Source organism: Xiphophorus couchianus, chromosome 22, assembly GCF_001444195.1.
Source record: "Xiphophorus couchianus chromosome 22, X_couchianus-1.0, whole genome shotgun sequence".
Taxonomy (NCBI): Eukaryota; Metazoa; Chordata; class Actinopteri; order Cyprinodontiformes; family Poeciliidae; genus Xiphophorus; species Xiphophorus couchianus.
Genome location: NC_040249.1, coordinates 25850078 through 25875249, shown reverse-complemented (window position 1 = coordinate 25875249; position 25172 = coordinate 25850078). Strand labels below are relative to the sequence as shown.

General features: G+C 50.3%; 2 protein-coding genes and 1 long non-coding RNA gene across 7 annotated transcripts; 2 read left to right on the top strand and 1 right to left on the bottom strand.

Moving 5' to 3' along the window:
* Positions 1-11856: 11856 nt before the first annotated feature.
* Positions 11857-17956, top strand: LOC114137604 (zinc finger protein 771). 5 transcript variants are annotated; one of them, XM_028006312.1, is made up of 5 exons: positions 11857-12366; positions 13583-13743; positions 14076-14198; positions 15497-16097; positions 16366-17956. In XM_028006312.1, the coding sequence occupies exons 4-5, from the start codon at positions 15526-15528 to the stop codon at positions 17183-17185; spliced, it is 1392 nt and encodes a 463-aa protein (XP_027862113.1). In that variant the 5' UTR covers positions 11857-12366; positions 13583-13743; positions 14076-14198; positions 15497-15525; the 3' UTR covers positions 17186-17956. The 5 variants fall into 5 exon arrangements, with proteins under 5 accessions (XP_027862113.1, XP_027862114.1, XP_027862110.1 ...); XM_028006313.1 differs by lacking the exon at positions 13583-13743 and adding an exon at positions 12672-12748; XM_028006309.1 differs by having other exon boundaries at positions 12672-13743.
* On the bottom strand, positions 15035-19463 carry LOC114137616 (uncharacterized). Its single transcript, XR_003594043.1, has 2 exons — positions 19114-19463; positions 15035-15147 (listed from the first exon to the last, which is right to left on the bottom strand). It is a non-coding gene; the product is annotated as an uncharacterized LOC114137616 (long non-coding RNA).
* LOC114137605 (E3 ubiquitin-protein ligase parkin-like) lies at positions 18081-22174 on the top strand. The gene is made up of 11 exons (XM_028006314.1): positions 18081-18364; positions 19442-19605; positions 19675-19906; positions 19986-20095; positions 20222-20305; positions 20379-20494; positions 20563-20699; positions 20770-20831; positions 21458-21691; positions 21766-21883; positions 21958-22174. Exons 1-11 carry the CDS (start codon positions 18358-18360, stop codon positions 22059-22061), a joined length of 1368 nt encoding a protein of 455 aa, XP_027862115.1. The 5' UTR covers positions 18081-18357; the 3' UTR covers positions 22062-22174.
* The last annotated feature ends 2998 nt before the right edge of the window (positions 22175-25172 follow it).

The window sequence follows — 25172 nt, the reverse complement described above, 5'->3', positions numbered from 1 at the left end:
GACACCAGAGTAGGAAGGAAACGGAGCGACGTCAGAATAGGAAAGGAAACGGAGCGACGCCAGACTAGGAAGGAAACGGAGCGACATCAGACTAGGAAGGAAACGGAGCGACACCAGAGTAGGAAGGAAACGGAGCGGACACCAGACTAGAAAGGACACGGAGCGACATCAGAATAGGAAAGGAAACGGAGCGACATCAGACTAGGAAGGAAACGGAGGCGACATCAGACTAGGAAGGAAACGGAGCGACACCAGACTAGAAGGAAACGGAGCGACACCAGACTAGGAATGAAACGGAGCGACGCCAGACTAGGAATGAAACGGCAGCGACGCCAGAGTAGGAAGGAAACGGAGCGACATCAAACTAGAAAGGAAAAGGACCGACGCCAGACTAGGAAGGAAACGGAAGCGACACCAGACTAGGAATGAAACGGAGCGACGCCAAGAGTAGGAAGGAAACGGAGCGACGCCAGATAGGAAGGAAACGGAGCGACGCCAGACTAGGAATGAAACGGAGCGACGCCAGAGTAGGAAGGAAACGGAGCGACGCCAGAGTAGGAATGAAAGGGAGCGACGCCAGAGTAGGAAGGAAAGGGAGCGACGCCAGAATAGGAAGGAAAGGGAGCGACGACAGAATAGGAAGGAAACGGAGCGACAGAGTAGGAAGGAAACGGAGCGACGCCAGACTAGGAAGGAAACGGAGCGACACCAGACTAGGAAAGGAAACGGAGCGAAGCCAGACTAGGAAGGAAACGGAGCGACGCCAGACTAGGAATGAAACGGAGCGACATCAGACTAGGAAGGAAACGGAGCGACACCAGAGTAGGAAGGAAACGGAGCGACACCAGACTAGAAAGGAAACGGAGCGACATCAGAATAGGAAAGGAAACGGAGCGACATCAGACTAGGAAGGAAACGGAGCGACGCCAGAGTAGCAAGGAAACGGAGCGACGCCAGACTAGGAAGGAAACGGAGCGACATCAGACTAGGAAGGAAACGGAGCGACACCAGAGTAGGAAGGAAACGGAGCGACACCAGACTAGAAAGGAAACGGAGCGACATCAGAATAGGAAAGGAAACGGAGCGACATCAGACTAGGAAGGAAACGGAGCGACATCAGACTAGGAAGGAAACGGAGCGACACCAGACTAGAAAGGAAACGGAGCGACACCAGACTAGGAATGAAACGGAGCGACGCCAGACTAGGAATGAAACGGAGCGACGCCAGAGTAGGAAGGAAACGGAGCGACATCAAACTAGAAAGGAAAAGGACCGACGCCAGACTAGGAAGGAAACGGAGCGACACCAGACTAGGAATGAAACGGAGCGACGCCAGAGTAGGAAGGAAACGGAGCGACGCCAGACTAGGAAGGAAACGGAGCGACGCCAGACTAGGAATGAAACGGAGCGACGCCAGAGTAGGAAGGAAACGGAGCGACGCCAGAGTAGGAATGAAAGGGAGCGACGCCAGAGTAGGAAGGAAAGGGAGCGACGCCAGAATAGGAAGGAAAGGGAGCGACGACAGAATAGGAAGGAAACGGAGCGACAGAGTAGGAAGGAAACGGAGCGACGCCAGACTAGGAAGGAAACGGAGCGACACCAGACTAGGAAAGGAAACGGAGCGAAGCCAGACTAGGAAGGAAACGGAGCGACGCCAGACTAGGAATGAAACGGAGCGACATCAGACTAGGAAGGAAACGGAGCGACACCAGAGTAGGAAGGAAACGGAGCGACACCAGACTAGAAAGGAAACGGAGCGACATCAGAATAGGAAAGGAAACGGAGCGACATCAGACTAGGAAGGAAACGGAGCGACATCAGACTAGGAAGGAAACGGAGCGACACCAGACTAGAAAGGAAACGGAGCGACACCAGACTAGGAATGAAACGGAGCGACGCCAGACTAGGAATGAAACGGAGCGACGCCAGAGTAGGAAGGAAACGGAGCGACATCAAACTAGAAAGGAAAAGGACCGACGCCAGACTAGGAAGGAAACGGAGCGACACCAGACTAGGAATGAAACGGAGCGACGCCAGAGTAGGAAGGAAACGGAGCGACGCCAGACTAGGAAGGAAACGGAGCGACGCCAGACTAGGAATGAAACGGAGCGACGCCAGAGTAGGAAGGAAACGGAGCGACGCCAGAGTAGGAATGAAAAGGACCGACGCCAGACTAGGAAGGAAACGGAGCGACGCCAGACTAGGAATGAAACGGAGCGACGCCAGAATAGGAAGGAAACGGAGCGACAGAGTAGGAAGGAAACGGAGCGACGCCAGACTAGGAAGGAAACGGAGCGACGCCAGAGTAGGAATGAAACGGAGCGACGCCAGAGTAGGAAGGAAACGGAGCGACGCCAGAGTAGGAATGAAAAGGAGCGACGCCAGAATAGGAAGGAAAGGGAGCGACGCCAGAATAGGAAGGAAACGGAGCGACAGAGTAGGAAGGAAACGGAGCGACGCCAGACTAGGAAGGAAACGGAGCGACGCCAGACTAGGAATGAAACGGAGCGACGCCAGACTAGGAAGGAAACGGAGCGACAGAGTAGGAAGGAAACGGAGCGACAGAATAGGAAGGAAACGGAGCTACGCCAGAGTAGGAAGGAAACGGAGCGACGCCAGAGTAGGAATGAAAAGGAGCGACGCCAGAGTAGGAAGGAAAGGGAGCGACGCCAGACTAGGAAGGAAAAGGAGCGACGCCAGACTAGGAAGGAAACGGAGCGACATCAGACTAGAAAGGAAACGGAGCGACGCCAGACTAGGAAGGAAACGGATCGACAACAGACTAGGAAGGAAACGGAGCGACATCAGACTAGGAAGGAAACGGAGCGACACCAGAGTAGGAAGGAAACGGAGCGACACCAGACTAGAAAGGAAACGGAGCGACATCAGAATAGGAAAGGAAACGGAGCGACATCAGACTAGGAAGGAAACGGAGCGACATCAGACTAGGAAGGAAACGGAGCGACACCAGACTAGAAAGGAAACGGAGCGACACCAGACTAGGAATGAAACGGAGCGACGCCAGACTAGGAATGAAACGGAGCGACGCCAGAGTAGGAAGGAAACGGAGCGACGCCAGAATAGGAAGGAAACGGAGCGACAGAGTAGGAAGGAAACGGAGCGACGCCAGACTAGGAAGGAAACGGAGCGACGCCAGAGTAGGAATGAAACGGAGCGACGCCAGAGTAGGAAGGAAACGGAGCGACGCCAGAGTAGGAATGAAAGGGAGCGACGCCAGAATAGGAAGGAAACGGAGCGACAGAGTAGGAAGGAAACGGAGCGACAGAATAGGAAGGAAACGGAGCTACGCCAGACTAGGAATGAAACGGAGCTACGCCAGACTAGGAATGAAAAGGAGCGACGCCAGACTAGGAAGGAAAAGGAGCGACGCCAGACTAGGAAGGAAAAGGAGCGACGCCAGACTAGGAAGGAAAAGGAGCGACGCCAGACTAGGAAGGAAAAGGAGCGACGCCAGACTAGGAAGGAAACGGATCGACAACAGACTAGGAAGGAAACGGAGCGACATCAGACTAGGAAGGAAACGGAGCGACACCAGAGTAGGAAGGAAACGGAGCGACACCAGACTAGAAAGGAAACGGAGCGACATCAGAATAGGAAAGGAAACGGAGCGACGCCAGAGTAGGAAGGAAACGGAGCGACGCCAGACTAGGAAGGAAACGGAGCGACGCCAGACTAGGAATGAAACGGAGCGACGCCAGAGTAGGAAGGAAACGGAGCGACGCCAGAGTAGGAATGAAAAGGAGCGACGCCAGAGTAGGAAGGAAAGGGAGCGACGCCAGAATAGGAAGGAAAGGGAGCGACGCCAGAATAGGAAGGAAACGGAGCGACAGAGTAGGAAGGAAACGGAGCGACGCCAGACTAGGAAGGAAACGGAGCGACACCAGACTAGGAAAGGAAACGGAGCGAAGCCAGACTAGGAAGGAAACGGAGCGACGCCAGACTAGGAATGAAACGGAGCGACGCCAGACTAGGAAGGAAACGGAGCGACAGAGTAGGAAGGAAACGGAGCGACAGAATAGGAAGGAAACGGAGCTACGCCAGACTAGGAATGAAACGGAGCTACGCCAGACTAGGAATGAAAAGGAGCGACGCCAGACTAGGAAGGAAAAGGAGCGACGCCAGACTAGGAAGGAAAAGGAGCGACGCCAGACTAGGAAGGAAACGGAGCGACATCAGACTAGAAAGGAAACGGAGCGACGCCAGACTAGGAAGGAAACGGATCGACACCAGACTAGGAAGGAAACGGAGCGACATCAGAATAGGAAAGGAAACGGAGCGACATCAGACTAGGAAGGAAACGGAGCGACACCAGAGTAGGAAGGAAACGGAGCGACATCAGAATAGGAAAGGAAACGGAGCGACGCCAGACTAGGAAGGAAACGGAGCGACACCAGAGTAGGAAGGAAACGGAGCGACACCAGACTAGAAAGGAAACGGAGCGACACCAGACTAGAAAGGAAACGGAGCGACATCAGACTAGGAAGGAAACGGAGCGACACCAGAGTAGGAAGGAAACGGAGCGACACCAGACTAGAAAGGAAACGGAGCGACACCAGACTAGGAAGGAAACGGAGCGACACCAGACTAGAAAGGAAACGGAGCGACATCAGACTAGGAAGGAAACGGAGCGACACCAGAGTAGGAAGGAAACGGAGCGACATCAGAATAGGAAAGGAAACGGAGCGACGCCAGACTAGGAAGGAAACGGAGCGACATCAGACTAGGAAGGAAACGGAGCGACACCAGAGTAGGAAGGAAACGGAGCGACACCAGACTAGAAAGGAAACGGAGCGACATCAGACTAGGAAGGAAACGGAGCGACACCAGACTAGAAAGGAAACGGAGCGACATCAGACTAGGAAGGAAACGGAGCGACACCAGACTAGAAAGGAAACGGAGCGACACCAGACTAGGAAGGAAACGGAGCGACACCAGACTAGAAAGGAAACGGAGCGACACCAGACTAGAAAGGAAAAGGAGCGACGCCAGACTAGGAAGGAAACGGAGCGACATCAGACTAGAAAGGAAACGGAGCGACGCCAGACTAGGAAGGAAACGGATCGACACCAGACTAGGAAGGAAACGGAGCGACATCAGAATAGGAAAGGAAACGGAGCGACATCAGACTAGGAAGGAAACGGAGCGACACCAGAGTAGGAAGGAAACGGAGCGACATCAGAATAGGAAAGGAAACGGAGCGACGCCAGACTAGGAAGGAAACGGAGCGACACCAGAGTAGGAAGGAAACGGAGCGACACCAGACTAGAAAGGAAACGGAGCGACACCAGACTAGAAAGGAAACGGAGCGACATCAGACTAGGAAGGAAACGGAGCGACACCAGAGTAGGAAGGAAACGGAGCGACACCAGACTAGAAAGGAAACGGAGCGACACCAGACTAGGAAGGAAACGGAGCGACACCAGACTAGAAAGGAAACGGAGCGACATCAGACTAGGAAGGAAACGGAGCGACACCAGAGTAGGAAGGAAACGGAGCGACATCAGAATAGGAAAGGAAACGGAGCGACGCCAGACTAGGAAGGAAACGGAGCGACATCAGACTAGGAAGGAAACGGAGCGACACCAGAGTAGGAAGGAAACGGAGCGACACCAGACTAGAAAGGAAACGGAGCGACATCAGACTAGGAAGGAAACGGAGCGACACCAGACTAGAAAGGAAACGGAGCGACATCAGACTAGGAAGGAAACGGAGCGACACCAGACTAGAAAGGAAACGGAGCGACACCAGACTAGGAAGGAAACGGAGCGACACCAGACTAGAAAGGAAACGGAGCGACACCAGACTAGAAAGGAAACGGAGCGACATCAGACTAGGAAGGAAACGGAGCGACATCAGACTAGGAAGGAAACGGAGCGACATCAGACTAGGAAGGAAACGGAGCGACACCAGACTAGGAAGGAAACGGAGCGACATCAGACTAGGAAGGAAACGGAGCGACACCAGAGTAGGAAGGAAACGGAGCGACACCAGACTAGAAAGGAAACGGAGCGACATCAGACTAGGAAGGAAACGGAGCGACACCAGACTAGAAAGGAAACGGAGCGACATCAGACTAGGAAGGAAACGGAGCGACACCAGACTAGAAAGGAAACGGAGCGACAATAGCGTAGGACAGAAACTTTCAATTCAGTCCAGTCCAGTCCAGTCCAGTTCAGTTCATTCCAGTCCAGTCCAGTCCAGTTCATTCCAGTCCAGTATGTGTCAGTGATTGGTCATCAACATCATGTGTTGTTCCTGAGAACAGGAAGTGTCATGTTTTACTATGAACGGTCGCTATCTTAGCCCTTTGACCTAATCAACATGAAACTGTGTCCAGAGACAGAAGACATGTTGGCGTGTTGTGGATTCCAACCCCGACTGGCTTCGATGGAGCAGGTGGGCGTGGCGCCGTGGCAAAGTTACCTATAACACCGCTGCCATACGTTTGGCTCTAGATTCCACATGTTTGGACCGAGCTGCACTAAACTTGGCATGAGTGATCCTGGTGGGACACCTGACGATCCTATATCGTCATAGTCTGACATCATCTAAGCCCCGCCCCCTCAAAACAGGAAGTGCTTTTTTTTCCTTATAAAGTTCCATCTCCGGCTCTCTTGACCTAATCAAGATGATTCTGTGTTGTATGACAGATAACAAGTTGGTCTCACTTGCTTTAAAGTTCCAAGAGTTTTCAACAGAGGGCGTGGCCATGGTGACATGGCGAAGTGACCTGTAACGCCGTTGCCATACGTTTGGCTCTAGATTCTACAGTTTTGAGCCAAGCTGCTCCACAATCACTAGGATGGATCCTTATCCATCCTCAAACAGGAATGCATAACAGTCGTTGACGGGCGTGGCTTGCTCTATAGCGCCCCCTACAATATTTTAAAAAATCAGCCCCAAGCCATGCTTTAACCTAGAATTACGAAACGTGGTACACATGTGTATCTTGTCAGGGCGTACAAAAAAGTCTCTTGAAGCCATGGTCTAAACCCAACAGGAAGTCAGCCATTTTGGATGAAATCGGTCATTTTCTCTATTTTTAAAAGACTTTGTATCTGATCGAACTCCTCCTACAATTTTTCAGATACAGACTTCAGAATCTTTCAGCACAGTCTTGAGGCATTGAAGGTCAAAAGTTATCAAAAGATTTCTCGTACTTCAAAGCATGTGGGTGTGGCTAAGTGTCAAACTTTGACTATTCGCCATGAAACATCAAGGTTCAATAACTTCCACATGCAAGGTCACAGCTGCATCAGACTTCCTATGTCTTTCTACAGACCAGTCCTGATCACATTGTCATGGTTAGTTGATGACATCACCTTAGCCCCGCCCACTTCCGACAGGAAGTCACCTGTTTTTTCTGCTGTATGTCTTACTTTTACTCTATTATTTACAGTAAACCCTTATTTTTTGCGGGGGTTGGGTTCCAAAAAGAACCCGTGATATTCGAAATCCGTGAAGTAGTTACCTTTCTTTTTTACAATTATTATACAGCATAATTAAATACTCTACATTGAAACCAAAGAACAAAACCTGTTTTCAGGCCTAAGCAATTTTTGAAACAAATAGAAAGTTTTCTTACAAATAAATACAGTAAAATAATCATTTTAATCATCAATATGAAGAACAGTAGGACGAATTGTGACTGGTGTATTTCTCTGTTCCTCTGACTGTGACGCTGTGGCCTGACTTCTCTCTCTACTGGCTTTTTCTTCTGAAGCCTGAGGTGCAGGTGTGTTTTTTCGGAAGAAGAACATACACTCAACAAAAATATAAATGCTACACTTGTTTTTGCTCCCATTTTTCATGAGATGGACTCAAAGATCTAAAATTCATTCCAGATAAACAATATTACCATTTCTTTCAAATGTTGTCCACAAATCTGTCTAAATGTTTGATAGTGAGCACTTCTGCTTTGCTGAGATAATCCATCCCACCTCACAGGTGTGCCACATCAAGATGCTGATCTGACATCATGATCAGTGCACAGGTGTACTTTATACTGCCCACAATAAAAGGCCACTCTGAAATGTGCTTTTTTTGCTTTATTGGGGGTCTAGGGACTCAGAACCAGTCAGTAGCTGGGGTGACCACCATTTGCCTCATGCAGTGCAACACATCATCTTCGCATAGAGTTTATCAGATTGTCAATTGTGGCCTGTGGAATGTTGGTCCACTCCTCTTCAATGGCTGTGCGAAGTTGCTGGATATTAGTGGGAACTGGTACATGCTTTCGTATACGCCGGTCAAGCACATCCCAAACATGCTGAATGGGTGACATGTCCGGTGAGTATACTGGCCATGCAAAAACTGGGACATTTTCAGCTTCCAAGAATTGTGTACAAATCCTTGCAACATGGGGCCGTGCATTATCTTGCTGAAACATGAGGTGATGTTCATGGATGTATGGCACAACAATGGGCCTCAGGATCTCATCATGGTATCTCTGTGCATTCAAAATGCCATCAATAAAATGCACCTGTGTTCTTCGTCCATAACAGATGCCTGCCCATACCATAACCCCACCACCACCATGGGCCACTCCATCCACAACATTGGCATCAGCAAAGCGCTCACCCACACGACGCCACACACGCCGTCTGCCATCTGTCCTGAACAATGTAAACCGAGATTTATCCGTGAAGAGAAGACCTCTCCAACGTGCCAGAAGCTATCGAATGTGAGCATTTGCCCACTCAAGTCTGTTACGGCGACCATCTGGAAAAACCCCGATGAGGACGACGATCATGCAGTTGAGCTTCCCTGAGACAGTTTCTGACAGTTTGTGCAGAAATTCTTTGGTTATGCAAACCAATTGTTTCAGCAGCTGTCTGAGTGGCTGGTCTCAGACGATCTTGGAGGTGAACCTGCAGGATGTGGAGGTCCTGGGCTGGTGTGGTTACACGTGGTCTGCAGTTGTGAGGCCGGTTGGATATACTGCCATATTCTCTGAAACGCCTTTGGAGACGGCTTATGGTGGAGAAATGAACATTCAATGCACGAGCAACAGATCTGGTTGACATTCCTGGTGTCAGCATGCCAATTGCACGCTCCCTCAATGCTTGCGACATCTGTGGCATTTTACTGTGAGACAAAACTGCGCATTTCAGAGTGGCCTTTTATTGTGGGCAGTATAAGGTACACCTGTGCACTGATCATGATGTCAGATCAGCATCTTGATGTGGCACACCTGCGAGGTGGGATGAATTATCTCAGCAAAGCAGAAGTGCTCACTATCAAACATTTAGACAGATTTGTGGACAACATTTGAAAGAAATGGTAATATTGTTTATCTGGAATGAATTTTAGATCTTTGAGTCCATCTCATGAAAAATGGGAGCAAAAACAAAAGTGTAGCATTTATATTTTTAAGTGTAGTTATCGGTAGTTGTCGCTATTTTTTTTTCTGGGAAAAAACATTTACCAAAATTTGCTGTATTATGTATATTTAAATACCGTAACGTTATTGGTGCACAGGTAGAGAAGAACTGTGGAGACTGTTTAGCCAATCAGGACGCAGAACACAATGCACTGTGAAAAAAGACTGCACAAAAAAAGCTGTGAAAGGTGAACCGCGTTATAGCGAGGGATCACTGTGCATGGATTTAATCTGACAAAAAGTGATGATGAACCGTGTGGGCGTGGCCAAATGGCGAATTGCAGTCCGTTGCCATATGCACAGATTGTTTCTGAATCACAAATGGATCATCCGATTTGCACCAAACTGGAAATGTATGACCTTTGTTCACCTCTAAAGAGCCCAACAGCATTGACTTGTAATTTGACTCCACTGCGCCCCCTAGGTTATTCCATCAGCTATATCTCCTCGCTACGTCAGTCGATCTGCATAAGATTTTTTCAGCGTCGTCGGGAAGCGCTGCCGAACGCATCGTTGCGTATCACCTAGCGGACGGGCGCAGGAACTGCGCGAGAGCGTCTGCGGCGGCTGGCGGCTGGCGGGCGGCGGGCGGCGGTACCGGAACCCCCGCGGTGGCCAATAGGCCGGAGCGGCGCTGAGCTGCGAGGGCCGCCCGACGCCGCTTGCGGCTTTAATTTATTTTATTCCTGGCTTTCATTAAGCTGCTGAATTACTTCATGTTTTTCTTGACAAGCAGCTTATAAATTTATTTATAAATGACTTTAGTTTGCCGTCTGTAATATTGTTACTGTAAACAAGTCATTATTTGGCAGTTAATCAGAACAAAATATGTTGTTTTGTGGCTTTTTTGTCCCTATACTTTAAAATATTTTACTTTAATTACACTCTTTATTACTAAACTTTGCTAAATAGACTTTGGTAGTGATGCTATGTGGGATTGAATCTGTGTAAAAGTGTAATATTAGTGTGCATTAATCATATCCCATCATTCCAGTGACATATTGTGGCTGCTGCTGAAAACAGACAGAAAACGGATCAATAATCTGATCTCTATTTGTCTTTAATTTAATTCCAATAAAAACCTGTTTCCTCTGATACGGTTTTATTCTTACTAACCTCTGTATCTAAAATATTTGAACAGGTAGGATATTCTAGTAAAGGATTAGTGCAAACATCTACAGCTTTTCATTTTAAACAGGTAGATGTTCAGATGAAGGAAGTGATCTTCTTGTGGTTTCGTCATGGATAGAAATTGTTCCGATGCTAAGCTAACCATAACTGCTAAGCTTCCACTTCAGTCACTCTAATAATGTTATAAAATATATTTAACATTAACAACCTGCTGTAGTTTTCTGATTGTAAACATGACGGTAATGAAAAGGCAACTTTTTTACGAGCAGAGCAGGAGTTAAATCAATCAGCCATCGCTGTGTTCAGGGAGCGATTATTAATAATCGCAAAATAAAGATCAAGCCTGAAAACCTGATACGGTAACAGACTGAATGTTTTGTTTTTAACGTAATCTCTGCTCGGCTTGCTGGCGCAGGCTGTTGCCACGGCAACAGGTGTGCTAAAATGACAAAGAGAGACGGAGAGTAAAAAGGTAGAGCGGTTTTGAGTTGATCACCTGTTCAGGTTATTTTATCTTGGCTCATTTCAGCCGCTGGAGTTTCTGAACGTTCAATAAACCACAAACTTGGACTGATGACGAGTAGAAGTTATTCACAACAAACATCAAATGGGACAAATATTGATGTTGAGACTTTGTCCAAAATGACAACCTTTCTAGCTCCACTGCTGAAAATGAGGAGCAACATTCACAAATGAGATTGAAATCAAATCCAGTTCAACATCTGAGCTGATTCCTCTGGATCCTGTTGGAGGAAAATATCCCAGCATCAGACGATGTAGTTTTATCTTAACAGAGCTCAGAGGTTCCTGGCGCCATGTCAGGAAGACCAAGTGAAGCTGCAGGATCTTCAGAACTACTGGTCCTACTGACCATCCTCTGTCTGGACATAGGACCAATATCACCAGTTTAAAAGCTAAAATGAATGGTTATATACCAGAGATAGAAAACTGGGATGCACTCCAGGCCATGACGTTCAGAATTTCTGTCTCCTGGCGTCTGGAGGCGACAATATTACCAACCAGTACGCTGAGGGAAACACGGCTCCACTTTGCAGCAAGAGCTGCCCAGCTTTTAGTCAAAGCAGGTGTTTTGGGGCCTTCCCTCCTCCTGCCCATCCCAAAGTACTGCTCAACCCACCGAACACAGACCTACCAGAACCAGAACCAGCCTGAAACCACAGCTCACAGTTTTAAAAGCATTTCTTCATAGCAAAATGTTTGGTTTAATATGCATCTGAATTAGTGATTTGACTTTATTGATTTGATTCAAACAAGTTCAGAGAAAACTCAGCAGATATAAGGCCAGCAGTAGAAAAGAAGAAATAAAACCTTAAAATGAGGTGAAATATGAGGAACTGAAGAGCAGAAATGAAACATCAGCAGCAGGAGAAGCTGAGATTATAAACATCAGCATTAGAAATATTGTTCAAACGGTTTAAACCATTTAGAGATACAGAAAAAACGGATATTTATATCAAATCATAAAAATAGTAAGGAGACAAAATCCTGCTTGTGGCGTCACAGCGTAAAGCCTCGCAATATCTCGCGAGCTTTGCATGCAAACTTTCAGCTGTAACTCCTCCAGCCAATCAGACGGAGGCTGCGCAGCGGCTTGACCAATCAGAGTCGGCTCTCTACGGCGCGACGCCTCTGCGCCGCAGCGTCTCATTGACTTTAGCTGGAGGCGTGCCGCCTCTGCGCCGCGGCAGCGTCGGCTCCGCCACTATGCGGCCGCTCCTCGGCTGAGATGTGACAGAGGTGCGGCAGGAACCACCGACTCCGAACAGAACCCGGAACCGAACCAGCAGGACAGAACCGGTCCGGCTCGAATCGTAAGTGGGAACTGGGTCCGGAAGCGGCGCGGCGGTTTGACGCCAAGGAGCGCGGTAGGAAATGTGCGGGAGGAGCCGCGGTGCGGCGGGCCGCCGGGGTTCGGAACCGAGAACCAGCCGGAACCTCCGCGAGGCGAGGCTCCCCGCAGCTCCATCCGGCCGGAAGCTGCTTGAAGCTCGGTCTCGGTACCGGCAGAGGTTCTGGCACCGCGCGGCGCGCTGACGCCGCTGCGGAAAACGCGTCACAGGCCTAAATATTTACGGCGCTGCTCCTCTTCCTCCTCCTCTTCCTCTCTGCCCTCTAGGCTCCCATCCTGCCTTTTCTTCATCATGTCCATCCAGCCTCCTCCTCTTCCTCAGAAATGAACCTGCTGGTGTCCAGGTGAGGCCAGGAGACAGGAAGTGACGTCACACAGCAGGTGAAATTGTAGTGGCTTCACTCCATCCATTGGCCGAACCCAGAAGCAACTACCAATCACAGCTGGAGTACCAGGAGAGAATCCACCGGGATTCAAACCAGAAACCTCCTGCAGCAGCGGGGAGGTTAACTCTGGATTAATTCAGGTTTAACTCTGCATTAACTCTGGTTTAAGAATAAAAACAGATTAAAATGAAATAGAACACCCTCTTCTGTCCCTCGGTGGACAAACGGAGGAAACTCCTCAGTTCTGATGTTTGGATCTTGAGCGGGTTCTGGTCCAGTTGGACCTGAGACAATAGAACCTGCTTTCTCCTGGACTCACCTGAACTACAAAGATGCAGGTCAAGGTCAGGTCAGGGTCAGGTCATTGTCCTGACTTATCCTGCTTCCACTCAGACGTGACGTCAGGACGTCTCTGTCCTCTCCTCATTGGCTGCTGGAGTGTCACATGATTAACCCTGAACCGTCTTCCTCCTCTCTGATTGGCTGCACCATCAGCTTCCTGTGTGAATATCGGCCAATCAGATGCTTGCAGTTGCACCAGTGCAATCTTTTTTTCCAGTGACCTATGACCTACTCCTCCTACTGTCTGCTTAAATATTTGTTTAATGGTTTTTATCTTATTTTCGCAGCATTTTTTAAAATGTAATGTATATCTGTGACCTTTAGAGGGCAGCAGAGTGAACAAAGGAGGCAGATCAACTTTAAAGTTTTCATGACGTTTTTCCAATTTTCTATTTGTAGTTTTTATACAGTTTTAAAACATATTTGTTATGATTTATGTTGGCTAAAAAGGCAGGTTGTGGGAGAAGCATAAGACATGGGGCAAAGGTCAACGGGCCGAGACTCAATCATGGGATTCAAACCCGTTTGGGCTGCGTGGCGGGCCGAGGCCTCCGGGCTCTAAACGCTGTGCCACCGGCCGCGCAACACACCGATCTCATTTTCAACAAAATGTAATATTTTTTTATGTAATTTTCTTATCCAGTTATTTTTGATATTTTGTTAGATTTAGTTTTACATTATTAAACTAATTTCTGATGTCATGTTGAATGTTTTACTTTTTGTAACATTTATTTGAAGGTTGTGTTCATATTTTATATTCTTTAGTTATTAAATGTTTTTTATTTTAAGTCTAGCACATTTAATACATGAAACCGGTAGTGAGGTCATAAATGTTTTATTTGTACATTTTAATGTCATTTTTTAATTGCTGAACGCGGAAGCGTAGCCATGATATTTTTTCCACCTCTGTAATGTTTGTAACTTTACTGCTCTTATTTTGAAGGGCCGTCTTCCGGTCGTCTCGACCATTTAATCCTTCCTCTCGGAGCTCCGTGTCCCGGCGGCGGCTTCCTGTTATTGTCACAGCCCGCTCCGGTGGATTTCACTGATTAACGGCTGGATCTTGGTGAGTAACCAAATTCTGGCCCGGTTCTGGTACTTCTGCGATGAGCTCCGGGTTTTTATTCTGACAGTTCCCGCCGGGAAGGAAAGCAGCTGGTCCTGCTTCCTGACAGCCGCCCGGCCCCGGAACTTCTCTGAGAAAAACGCCGGTTTTACTCCTGCGAGCCGGGCGAACTACGGCAGCGGTTTTAGCAGCGGGTCGGGATGTTTCCAGAACCATGACTGTGTAGGGCTCGGTTCGGCTTCCGGACGGCAGTCATAAAATATTGCAGCGAGAGCCAAATTAAGCTTTACTGCGAGAAGTCAGGCGGCTCGCGCCCTCTGTCGGCCACCTGGGGAACAACAGGAAGTCAGGAACCTCTGGGAGGAGTTTAATAAAAATACTGAGTGAGATAAACTGATCCGAGACCAGATCTATTTATCTAGATCTGATCTGTTCATCTAGAATTGATCGGGAACCTTGCCTTTATACTGAGGAAGAAAACTTGGTTTAATCGAATCATCCAAACAGATTATAGGTCAGTACCAGTTATCAATCAATCCATTCAGGGCCAAATCATTATCCTAACTGGTTAAACTGGAAACCCAGCAGGTCCTTACAGCATTCACTCCTCCTGGGCAGCAGGGGGTGACAATCCCTTTCATGGAATCATTAACTTTACAGCAATTCCTCATACAGAGCATGCATGTAGCGACAGTGGAGAGGGAAAAAATCCCCTTTAACAGGAAGAAACCTCCAGCAGAACCAGAACCTGGCTCAGTACCATGGGAACCGACCGACTGGAGGTTAGCGAAGACACAGCCGAAGAAGAAACAGATGAACTGATGTTGGATTATTTCTGATGTTCATGAAAGTAGAAACAGCAGGAGAGGGAGAGCGATTAGGTGATGGCAGCATCATGTCAGCCGCCTCCAGGAAGGAACCAGCCAATCAGAACACAGAGCAGGTGAAGCTGCCATGGAGAGAAAAGAACAGGAAACCAAAAGTTAAAATGACGGCAAACGGTGCAAACTGGAGAGTAGTAGAAGAAGAAAGGGAGGAGGAGCGGCCAGTTTGTCCTGCAGCAGCCGGTAGCATCATGACTACAGGAGGAGCTCAGGATGACCCCGGCCAGCAGAACACACTGAGGTTCTGTTGGGTTGCTGAGCTCTGATTGGACCCAGCTGTGGCTCTGTTGGTTCTGTCTGTGCTGGATGGAACCAGAACCGGGCCCTAAGCTCAGTCAGTTCTGGCCGCTCGTCACCAGGAAGTGGCGTTCCTCTCCCTAATCTGACCCCGTGACCCCTGCTCTTCCTCCTCAGGTCGGCTCCTCTTCCTCGCCGCCTGCGGGATGGAGGACTCGGAGACGGAGCTGACGGTGTCGGAGTCGGACGCCCTGGGCGCGGACTTCATCACGGTGGAGCTGGACACGCAGCCCATCGAATACGTGGTGAAGTGGGCCGAGGTCGGCTCCAAGTTCACCATCTCCTGTGTGAAGAAGGACTCGGACGAGGCGGAGGAGCTGACGGCGGAGCCGCTGAAGATCGAGGCGGACGAGGCCTTCTTCGCGCCGTACGAGGAGGTGTTCCCCTGCGAGGTGACGGAGCAGAGCGTGGAGATCAAGACGGACTCGGACGAGGAGGATGAGGACGGCGAGGAGACACGGCTGCTGCTGGAGGCCGGTGGCGGCGCGCCTGACGGCGAGGCGGACCCGGACGGGGACTACTACGAGCCGGAGGGCCGGCAGTACCGCTGCAGTTACTGCGGGAAGCGCTATAGCCACGCCTCCAGCCTGTACCGGCACCAGCAGACCCACACGGGCCGGACCGGGCCGCCGCCAGCCGCCAAGAGGACCCTGGAGCCGTCACACCCCGACGCCCGCTATGCCTGCCCGCACTGCGGCATGAGCTTCAAGGGCAGCAGGTGAGCTGGGCGAAAGATTCTGCTGGGGCGGGAAGCGGGCCGGGTCCGGTACCTGGGCGACTCGCGTTCCTTTAGCTCTGACCCGGTTCTGACCCGTTCCTTTAGTTCTGACCTGTTCCTGACCCGTTCCTTTAGTTCTGACCCGGCTCTGACCCGTTCCTTTAGTTTTGACCCGTGCCATTAGTTCTGACCCGTTCCGTTAGTGCTGACCCAGTACTGACCCGTTCCTTTAGCTGTATCCTGGTTCTGACCCGCTCTGTCTCCCCAGGATGCTGGGCAGCCACCTGCGGCTCCATGGGAAGCGGCGCATCCACCCCTGCAACATCTGTGGGAAGGAGTTCAACCACAGCTCCAGCCTGTCGCGCCATCGCCTCGTCCACAAGAAGGGGAAGGGCGGGGCCAGGGAGGCGGAGCCCACCGCCGCCCTGCGCCACAAGGCCGCCGCCAGGAACAAGAAGCCCCGTAAGGCGGGCGGTGGCGTGGCGGCAGGCCCGGCGGCGGGCCCGGCGGACCGGTTCTACGCCTGCCCGCAGTGCGACCTGAGCTTCCGGACGTCCACCCAGCTGTCCAAGCACCAGGTGAGCCACGTGAAGGAGCTGCTGGACAGCTACACGCCCGGCAAGGAGAACCTGGGCGAGAGCTCGTCCGACCTCAAGATCCGCCTCAAGCTCTGCTCCCGCGACAAGCCCAACTTCTACACCCTGTGCAAGAAGAACCGCCGCCGCCGCGGGGGGCGGCCCCCCCGCGGGGCCGACGACGACCCGGAGGCCGGCGCCGGGGAGCCGGGCGGCCGCCGCCACGCCTGCAACCTCTGCGGGAAGAGCTTCAGCCACGCCTCCAGGCTGGCGCGGCACCAGCAGACTCACGGCGCCGGCCCGGGAAAGCCCGTCCTCGCCAAGCCGGGCCTGGCCGCCTCCAAGTCCAAGACCTACGTGTGCGCGGCGTGCAACAAGACCTTCATGCACTCCTCCAGCTTCTCCCGCCACAAGAAGGCGCACCTGCAGGCCGCCCACCTGCAGGCCGCCGCCCTGAGCCGCAGCTCTCCCATGGTGGACGAGACCGCCCCGCTGGAGTCCGACTCCGAGTGAGGGTCTCTTCGACCCGGACCCGTTCTGGGTTGGTTCTGGACCGGCGCCGACCGGTTCTGGACCGGTTCTGGGACCAGTTGTGGTCAGAGTGAGAAATGTTCTGGACCCGTTGGGATTCTAGTTCTCCAGGTTTCAGGAACTGGAACTGGTTCTGTGTAGATAGCAGCAGGACGGCCATATATGGGCGTGTCGGCCGCTTCCATATATGGTCAGAAGGGACCGTTAGCTTCCTGCTCCTCTGAATGGGCTTACAGGCAATCCACCTGTTCTGGTCCCGCCCCCTGCCCCGCCCCCTCCTCAAACAGTCCCAGAGCCTCATGGGAAATGGAGTCAAGGCCAGCAGACTCTTCAGTAAACTGACTGCTGATTGGATGGTTCAAATGAAACCTGTGAAATTGGTTATTGATCAGCGATCGGTTCCTACGGATAATCTGTCACCAACATAAAAGCGTTTCCTGCGGATGCCCCGCCCCCTTCACTCTGTGTTCCTGCTCGACACTTTGAGTTTTATTGTGTGAATTGGAGTTAATTTAATGGTGATTTATTTATAAATGTGTGGGCCCCCCGACCCCCACCTCCTGTAGAAGATAAGCAGCACTTGATGCCCCGCCCCTTAATACCCTTCCCCTTAATGCCCCCCCCCCCCCCCTCCACCCCCATCGTGTTGGTTTGTTTGGGTTTGGTTCTGCAGATAGAACAACGTTCCTTATTGTACTAGAATAAACCTGTTCACCTGTTCTGTCGCCATTTTCTAATAAATATTAAAACATCTTCCTGTCTGCTTCCACTTCCTATTGCATCAAGTAGGCTTTTAATTTGAAGGGTCACATTCTGAGCCAGGGGTTCTGATGGATCATAACCAGAACCGCACCAAGATGAAGCTGCAGGTAATGTGCCGGCGCAGGGTGATCACCGAAGCCAATAACGCCTTTCAAAATTATGTTAAACATTTAGGTTGTCATGGAAACCAGTTGGACTCCTGGTTGGCTGAATCTGTGGGGGGTATGAATACTTGTGGTCTCCAGGTTAACCTCCTCCTCTGGCCGCAGCCTGCCGTTCCCCTCCAGTCCGGCAGGTGGCGGTAATCCTGCCCGCTAAGTGCCGGACTACAGCTCCCAGAGTGCACCGCGGCCGGCAGGCTGTAAACACGTCCATGAAGGACGCGCAGCAGGATGATCGGTGAGTTCTGGTCCGGTTCTCGGTTAGGTTCGGATCGAAGATCGATCAGGTGACTCAGGGACACGTGACCTGATCGACCCGCAATTCCTACGGCTTAAAGATCAGAACCGCGGTGGACTGGGTTCCGACCAGAACCTGTCCAATAGGCCGGGTCACAGGGTTCCGAACCAGTCAGAAGAACCGAGCGGGTCCAGATTTATTTAAATTGGTAATAAATTTGAGAAAGTTCTGGAGGTGAGTCCAGGTCCAGTTCTACCATCCTGCATCCCTCAGTGAATGGACCGGTACCGGTCCGCCAGTGCGGCAGGTTCTGGAGGACTGGACCTGGTCAGCCCAGTTCTGGTGGTTCTGATGCACAGAAAGTCAGTGACGTGTTGGACCCGAAACTGGACCTCTTGGTTCTGGACCGCTGGGACCAGAAACAACCGGACCCAAAAACTAGAATAAAAATTAAATAAACTGGAATATGAATGAAGTTTCAGTGAATAATTTAAAAAACGGTGATTTAAAACTTTTATTTCTGTGAATGTTGATGATTTTGCTTACAGCTGATGAAAACACATTATAGATTATTAAACCAATAATAAATAAAGATTATAGATTATTAAACCAATAATAAATAAAGATTATAGATTATTAAACCAATAATAAATAAAGATTATAGATTATTAAACCAATAATAAATAAACATTACTAATGCCTTATGATGGTTCATATTTTCAACAGGTGCTTTTAATGACAAGTCTCACCTGAGCGAATATTGAAATGTCTTCCTGTTGTAGTTCTTAAAGCAGAACCTGCCGGTCCAGGTGTGTCAGGGGGCGGGGCTACCAGAGAACCAATCATTGATCAAAGTTCAAACAACAAATACATTAAAAACACAAAGAAACATCAGAATGAACTGAAGCCATCCGGATCAGAAACAGAACCAGGTTCTGATCCGGCTGAACGCCCTCACCTGGTTCTGGTTCTGGTCCTGCCTGAGACCGACTAGAGCTATATGAACCCAACAGGCCGTAAGAAGTAAAACCATGAAATCTGCTTGAGTGTGAAGTTAGAGCCTCACCTGTGCTGCAGTGTTTGTGCGGTTCAACCGCGGCCCCGGCGTTGCCATGGAGCTGAGCGCGGCGGCCCGCGTGGCGGAGCTGAAGGAGATTGTGGCGAGCCAGCAGGGAGTTCCTGCCCAGGAGCTCCGGGTTCTGTTCGCCGGCAGGGAGCTGCAGAGTTCCGCCTCCCTCCAGGTGAGCTCCCACTCCCATGTGCAGGTAGCGCTTACCTGCTGTCCTTCTCACCTGCTGTCCTCCTGTCAGGGCTGTGACCTCCCAGAGCAGAGCACGGTCCATGTGGTGCTTCCTCCTCCAGGCTCCCTCCACCTGCCGCCGCCGCAGGAACACCTGGCTGCCAGCGTAACAAGGCTGACCCGGCTGGACCTGAGCTCCTCCAGGCTGGCCGCCGCCGCCGCCACAGTGCAGACCACCGTCCTGGAGGGAGGAGGAGGAGATGAAGATCAGAGGACAGAGCAACAGGCTGCAGCTCCTAAAGGTCAGTAGCTCCTAAAGGTCAACACACACCTGTCTCCAGGTGTGTGTTGTGTCTCCAGGTATGTGTTCTCTGTCTCCAGGTGTGTGTAGTACCTTCTTCGTGTACTGTAAGCGCTGCTCATCCATCCAGTCAGGGAAACTCCGTGTTCGCTGTCGGCGCTGCAGACAGATGACGCTGACGCTTTGCAGGGTGAGAACGGAACTGCAGTACTTCCTGTGTGTGTACTACTTCCTGTGTAGTATTTCCAGTCCTGCTGCAGTTCCTGCTGGCAGCCAGCAGGACGTGCTGTTACCCTTCTGTGTGTCTGTCTCTCAGGGTCCTTCCTGCTGGGATGATGTTCTCCTGCCTGGACGGATTCATGGCGTCTGTCAGTTTGAAGGTTGCCACGGCAATGAGGCGGTAAGGGGCGGGGCCTGAGAGTTTCAGACAGGAAGTCCTTGATCTCTTAACTTTGATTGGTCCTTGATGGCAGGAGTTCTACATGAAATGTGCGTCTCACCCCACGTCAGAGGACGACGTCTCGGTGGCGCTGGACCTCGTCCTGTCCAACACCAGAAGCGTTCCCTGCATCGGCTGCACCGACATCAGGTAACGTCCTCACCTGTTTCTCCCTCCGTCCCTCTCCGCCCCCCTCCTCACCCCGTCTCCGTCTCCAGGGACGTGGTTCTGGTCTTCCAGTGTTCGGACCGTCATGTGATCTGCCTGGACTGCTTCCAGCGCTACTGCCAGACGCGGCTCAACGAGCGGCAGTTTATTTATGACGCTGTGATTGGATACTCGTTGCCATGTGCAGGTTAGGGGCGGAGCCTCAAGGGAGCGGGTCCAACAGGTGATGTGCCTGACTTCCTGTTGTCTCTCTGCAGCTGGCTGTGAAAACTCTCTGATCAGAGAGTTACATCACTTCAGGATCCTGGGAGACAATCAGGTGACTCCACCACAGAAAGAGTCAGGGTCACCCCAGGAAGTACTTCCTGTATTCTCGGGTCACCCCAAGAAGTACTTCCTGTATTCTCGGGGTCAGCCCAGGAAGTACTTCCTGTGTTCTCGGGTCACCCCAGAATTGGTGACTCATTGAGGTTCAGCTGAATAAATATGGAGGTGAAATAAAGTAACGGAGGAAGCAGAACCTGGATCAGAGGCGAAGACACTGGAAGCAGTGGGAGGTTGATGGGGGTGTGGCCGGTCAGAGGGAGGCGGGGCAGCTGGAGCAGAGGAAGATGAGGAAGATGAGGAAGATGAGGGAATGAACACTGAGGGATCTTAGTTACCAGGGAAAAGGACGAACCCTAACAACAGAACAGGAAGTGATGCAGAGAGACTTTGTCTGCTGAACAGTCCCGAAATGGAACCAGTTCAAACCAGTTCAAACCTTCAGGTGCCTATAGTTCACTTGAAACACCTGCAGACAGGTGAGGACAGGAACTGATGACCAGCAGAGATCAGGTCTCTGTTCAGCTGCATCACTTCCTGTCCAGGTGTTTCCAGGTGAACCATCTTCAGCTGGGGGTTCGGTTGTGTGGGCCGGTGCTGACCCCTGTGGTTCTCCCTCAGTACGGCCGCTACCAGCAGTACGGCGCTGAGGAGTGTCTGCTGACCGCCGGCGGCGTGCTGTGCCCCTCACCTGGCTGTGGGGCGGGGCTTCTACCACCTGAGGGCAGCAGGAAGGTGGAGTGTGACCGGCGGCTGCTGGGCTGTGGCTTCGTCTTCTGCAGGGACTGCAGGGAGGGCTTCCATGAGGGGCCGTGCGAGGGCCCTGCGGCCCCGCCCCCAGCGGACGCCTGCCAGGTGAGTCACATGATGATAATGATGATGATGATGACGATGATGATGGAGGTGATGAAGGCGGTCCCTCTCCTCAGGGCTTCGTGGTGGAGGACGAGGCGTCTCAGAGAGGGAGGTGGGACCGGGCGTCTCTGCAGCTCATCCAGGAGTCGACCCGGCGCTGCCCGCGCTGCCTGGTACCTGTGGAGAGGAACGGTAAGCTCCGCCCCAGAGCCCGCCCATTTGTCCACCAGGTGAGCACTGAAGGCTGCCTGTGTCTCCCCCTGCAGGCGGCTGCATGCACATGCAGTGTACCCAATGCCGAGCGGAGTGGTGCTGGCTCTGCGGCGCCCCCTGGAACAGGGAGTGCATGGGGAACCACTGGTTTGGATAGATGCTGCGGCCAGGCTCCGCCCACCGCCGGGGGGGCGTGGCTCCGTCCATCATCGGTTCAGACTGTGGATTTGTCCCTGAGTGTAAATAACAGAATAAAATGTGAGAACCCGACTGCGTCTGTCCCTGTGTCTGAGACAGTCAGCTGTCCTCAGCTGGACGTCCAACAGCGTTCCTCTCGGTCCGGGATATTTACGGAAAAATACCCAGATAGCAAGAAAAACAATATTGTTTATGGAAAAAATCTGATCATATATGATCACATGAACAAAACACTTTATCACATGTGGAAAATTTGAACACCATGTGAATAACAAGGGAAATGAATATTCCTTAATATTGATCTTAATGTTAGTTGACATATTTACCTATCAAGCTGCAGGATAGTGTAGCATTTATGATGCTGAACTCATGTTAAGATGAGGCGATCAATATTTAAAATAAAGAGCTGTTAATCAGAAACCTAAAGATAAAACTCAGGGAGGATCAGGGTTTATTTAACAGAGACAGAAAAATAATGCAGAAAGTGATTTGTATTGTAGTTTTTACAATATATACAGGATAAACTTAAATCAAATAACTGGTTCAATCTTCCATTAAAGGATCCAACATTAGTTGAACATGTTGCCTAAATATGTTGTCATTTTCCTATTATCTAAAATATTGCTGTTTGTGATACGCCAAAACTCATAATTACTTCAAAAATGTACATCTTTTGTTATATTTGTCAACCATGGAGGTCGCCATTTTTCCACCGATGGGTTGATGATGTCATCAGATCCATTCTGTACTGCAGTCTACAGAGGAAACAGGAAGGCTAACTTCGAACACAACGAAGGACCTGATCTGGACCCTGGACATTTCTCCACACTTTGAACCATTTATAACAGCAGAACCAACGAAGGCTCTAACAGGTGATCGTTACCTTAACGAGCTAAAAATAAACGCCGTGCTGAGACAGGCAGAGCCGGACGGTCTTTGAGATGCTAACAGGAGCTATACTGCCTAAGGTACTGACATCACCGATCCGACCGGACCCATGAAGGTCAGGTGTGGCTGTTAGCGCCATCCGAACTGGACGCTGGAAGAAACGTCAAAAACGAGCAGCACTGACGTGGGTCCGGACCAAGATGGACGCTTGAGGCTCTTCTCCGCTCCAGGCTAAAAATAATTTTACATCTTCCTCCAGTTAAACTCGTTCTTGTCTACTTTGAAACATTTCGGGGATGCCTCGATCACAACGTGAAAAAGATTTCCCAATTTTTTCCCCGCCGGGTTCTTCCACCAAGAAGGAAACCGTCCCGAAGGAATCAAGTCAGGGTGAGGCTAATGCTAGCGTCTCGGAGCTAGCCGACCAAACTACAATGGAGCTGATTTTATCTGAGGTAAAGTCGTTGGCCTCCCGGATGAAAGATATGGATGCATCCATCGGCACCCGACTCGATACTATTGATGTCGCATTGGGCGATTTAAGGGCCTCTGTCGGTTCGGTCCAGAGCTCCCTGTCGCTGCTCTCTAGCAGAGCGGCGGACTTGGAAAAACGCATGGAGGAGGCCGAGGGGAGAATCTCCGGGACGGAGGACAGCCTCGGCGCCCACGGGACAAGCATGGCCGCCATGGAGAAGATAGTGGAACAGCTACAGCTAAAAATAGATGACTTGGAGAACCGTGGTCGGCGTAAAAACTTAAAAATCATTAACTTACCAGAGAAAGTAGAGGGCAACACTCCTCTTGTGGACTTTCTCCAAGAAATGCTACCGACCTTGGTCGGTTTACCAGCTGATCATCCAGCATTGGAGACCGAACGGGCCCACAGGGCTTTAGCTCCTGCTCCGGCCCCGAATAAACCACCACGAAGTATCCTGGTTCGTTTCTTGAGATATTCGCACAGAGAGGCCGTGCTTAATGCAGCAAAGAAGAAGCGTGACATATTCCATGGCGGCTCTCAACTGAGATTCTACCCCGACCTGTCGGCGGAGGTCCTGAGGAGAAGGAGAATTTGGTGCTGTGGTGAAGGAGCGGATCCGCCGCGACAAATACCCTGGATTCGCTTATCCCGCTCGCCTCAGATGTCTTCATGAGGGGCGAATCCGTTTTTTCGATACATCTGAGGCTGCCGCTGCATTTCTGGACTCGCTTAAATGAGGCATTCTGTTTATTATTGTTTCTTTTTTCCTGCTTTATTCAGGAAATTTGGAGGAAGATGGACTTTATACCCACGCTGAGACCTAAAAAACATTTTCACTTTTTCTCCTTTTTGAACTTACTATGTTGGGAGGCCTCTCACTGTGGCTAAATCTTATTTCATTTTTTTGCCTGGACCACGGATGGTGTTTTGAGCGTCCAGTTGTCGCTGTGGGTTAGGGTTAGGGAACTTAGAATCGGGAGTTGTATGCTGTTTGGAAACGTTAGTGACATCTTTTTGGGTTGTTCTTTTCTGTCGTTTGGGGACAGGATAGGGGAGGGTGAATGCTGCTGTTTGCAGATTCAGTATTTTATTTATTTTATTTGTTTTTATGTTAAATGTCAGGAACCTAAATGTGTTTTTTCTCTTTTTTATACATACACAAATGTCTATGTACAGCCCAACCTATTCAAATATGACACCCAGGGTTTAAGAGCTGTTTTCTGCCCTTATAGTTTGTATGTCTGGCTCTCTTAGGATTGTTACCTGGAATGTACAGGGACTGGGCCATGTGATCAAGAAGAAGAAGGTTTTGTCTTTCTTGAAAAAAAATAAACTTGACATAGCACTATTACAAGAAACTAGGTTATCTGCTACAGAACATTTGAAACTTAAAAGGGACTGGGTAGGTAATGTATATTTTTCCGCCCATTCACAAAATAAGAAGGGTACGGCCATTCTCATACACAAGAACCTTCCTTTTATTCTGGAGCATGAGGAGAAGGATTCAGAGGGGAGATTTATTCTAATTACAGGGTCGATCCATGGACAACATATAACTATTCTCAATGTATACGCTCCTAATGATGACTCGCCTCAGTTTATGTCACGAATGATCTTATTATTTAACCATCATTGCAAAGGAATTGGTTTTTTTGGCTGGTGACTTTAATTGCGTAATGAACGCATCTCTGGATTGGTCCTCCT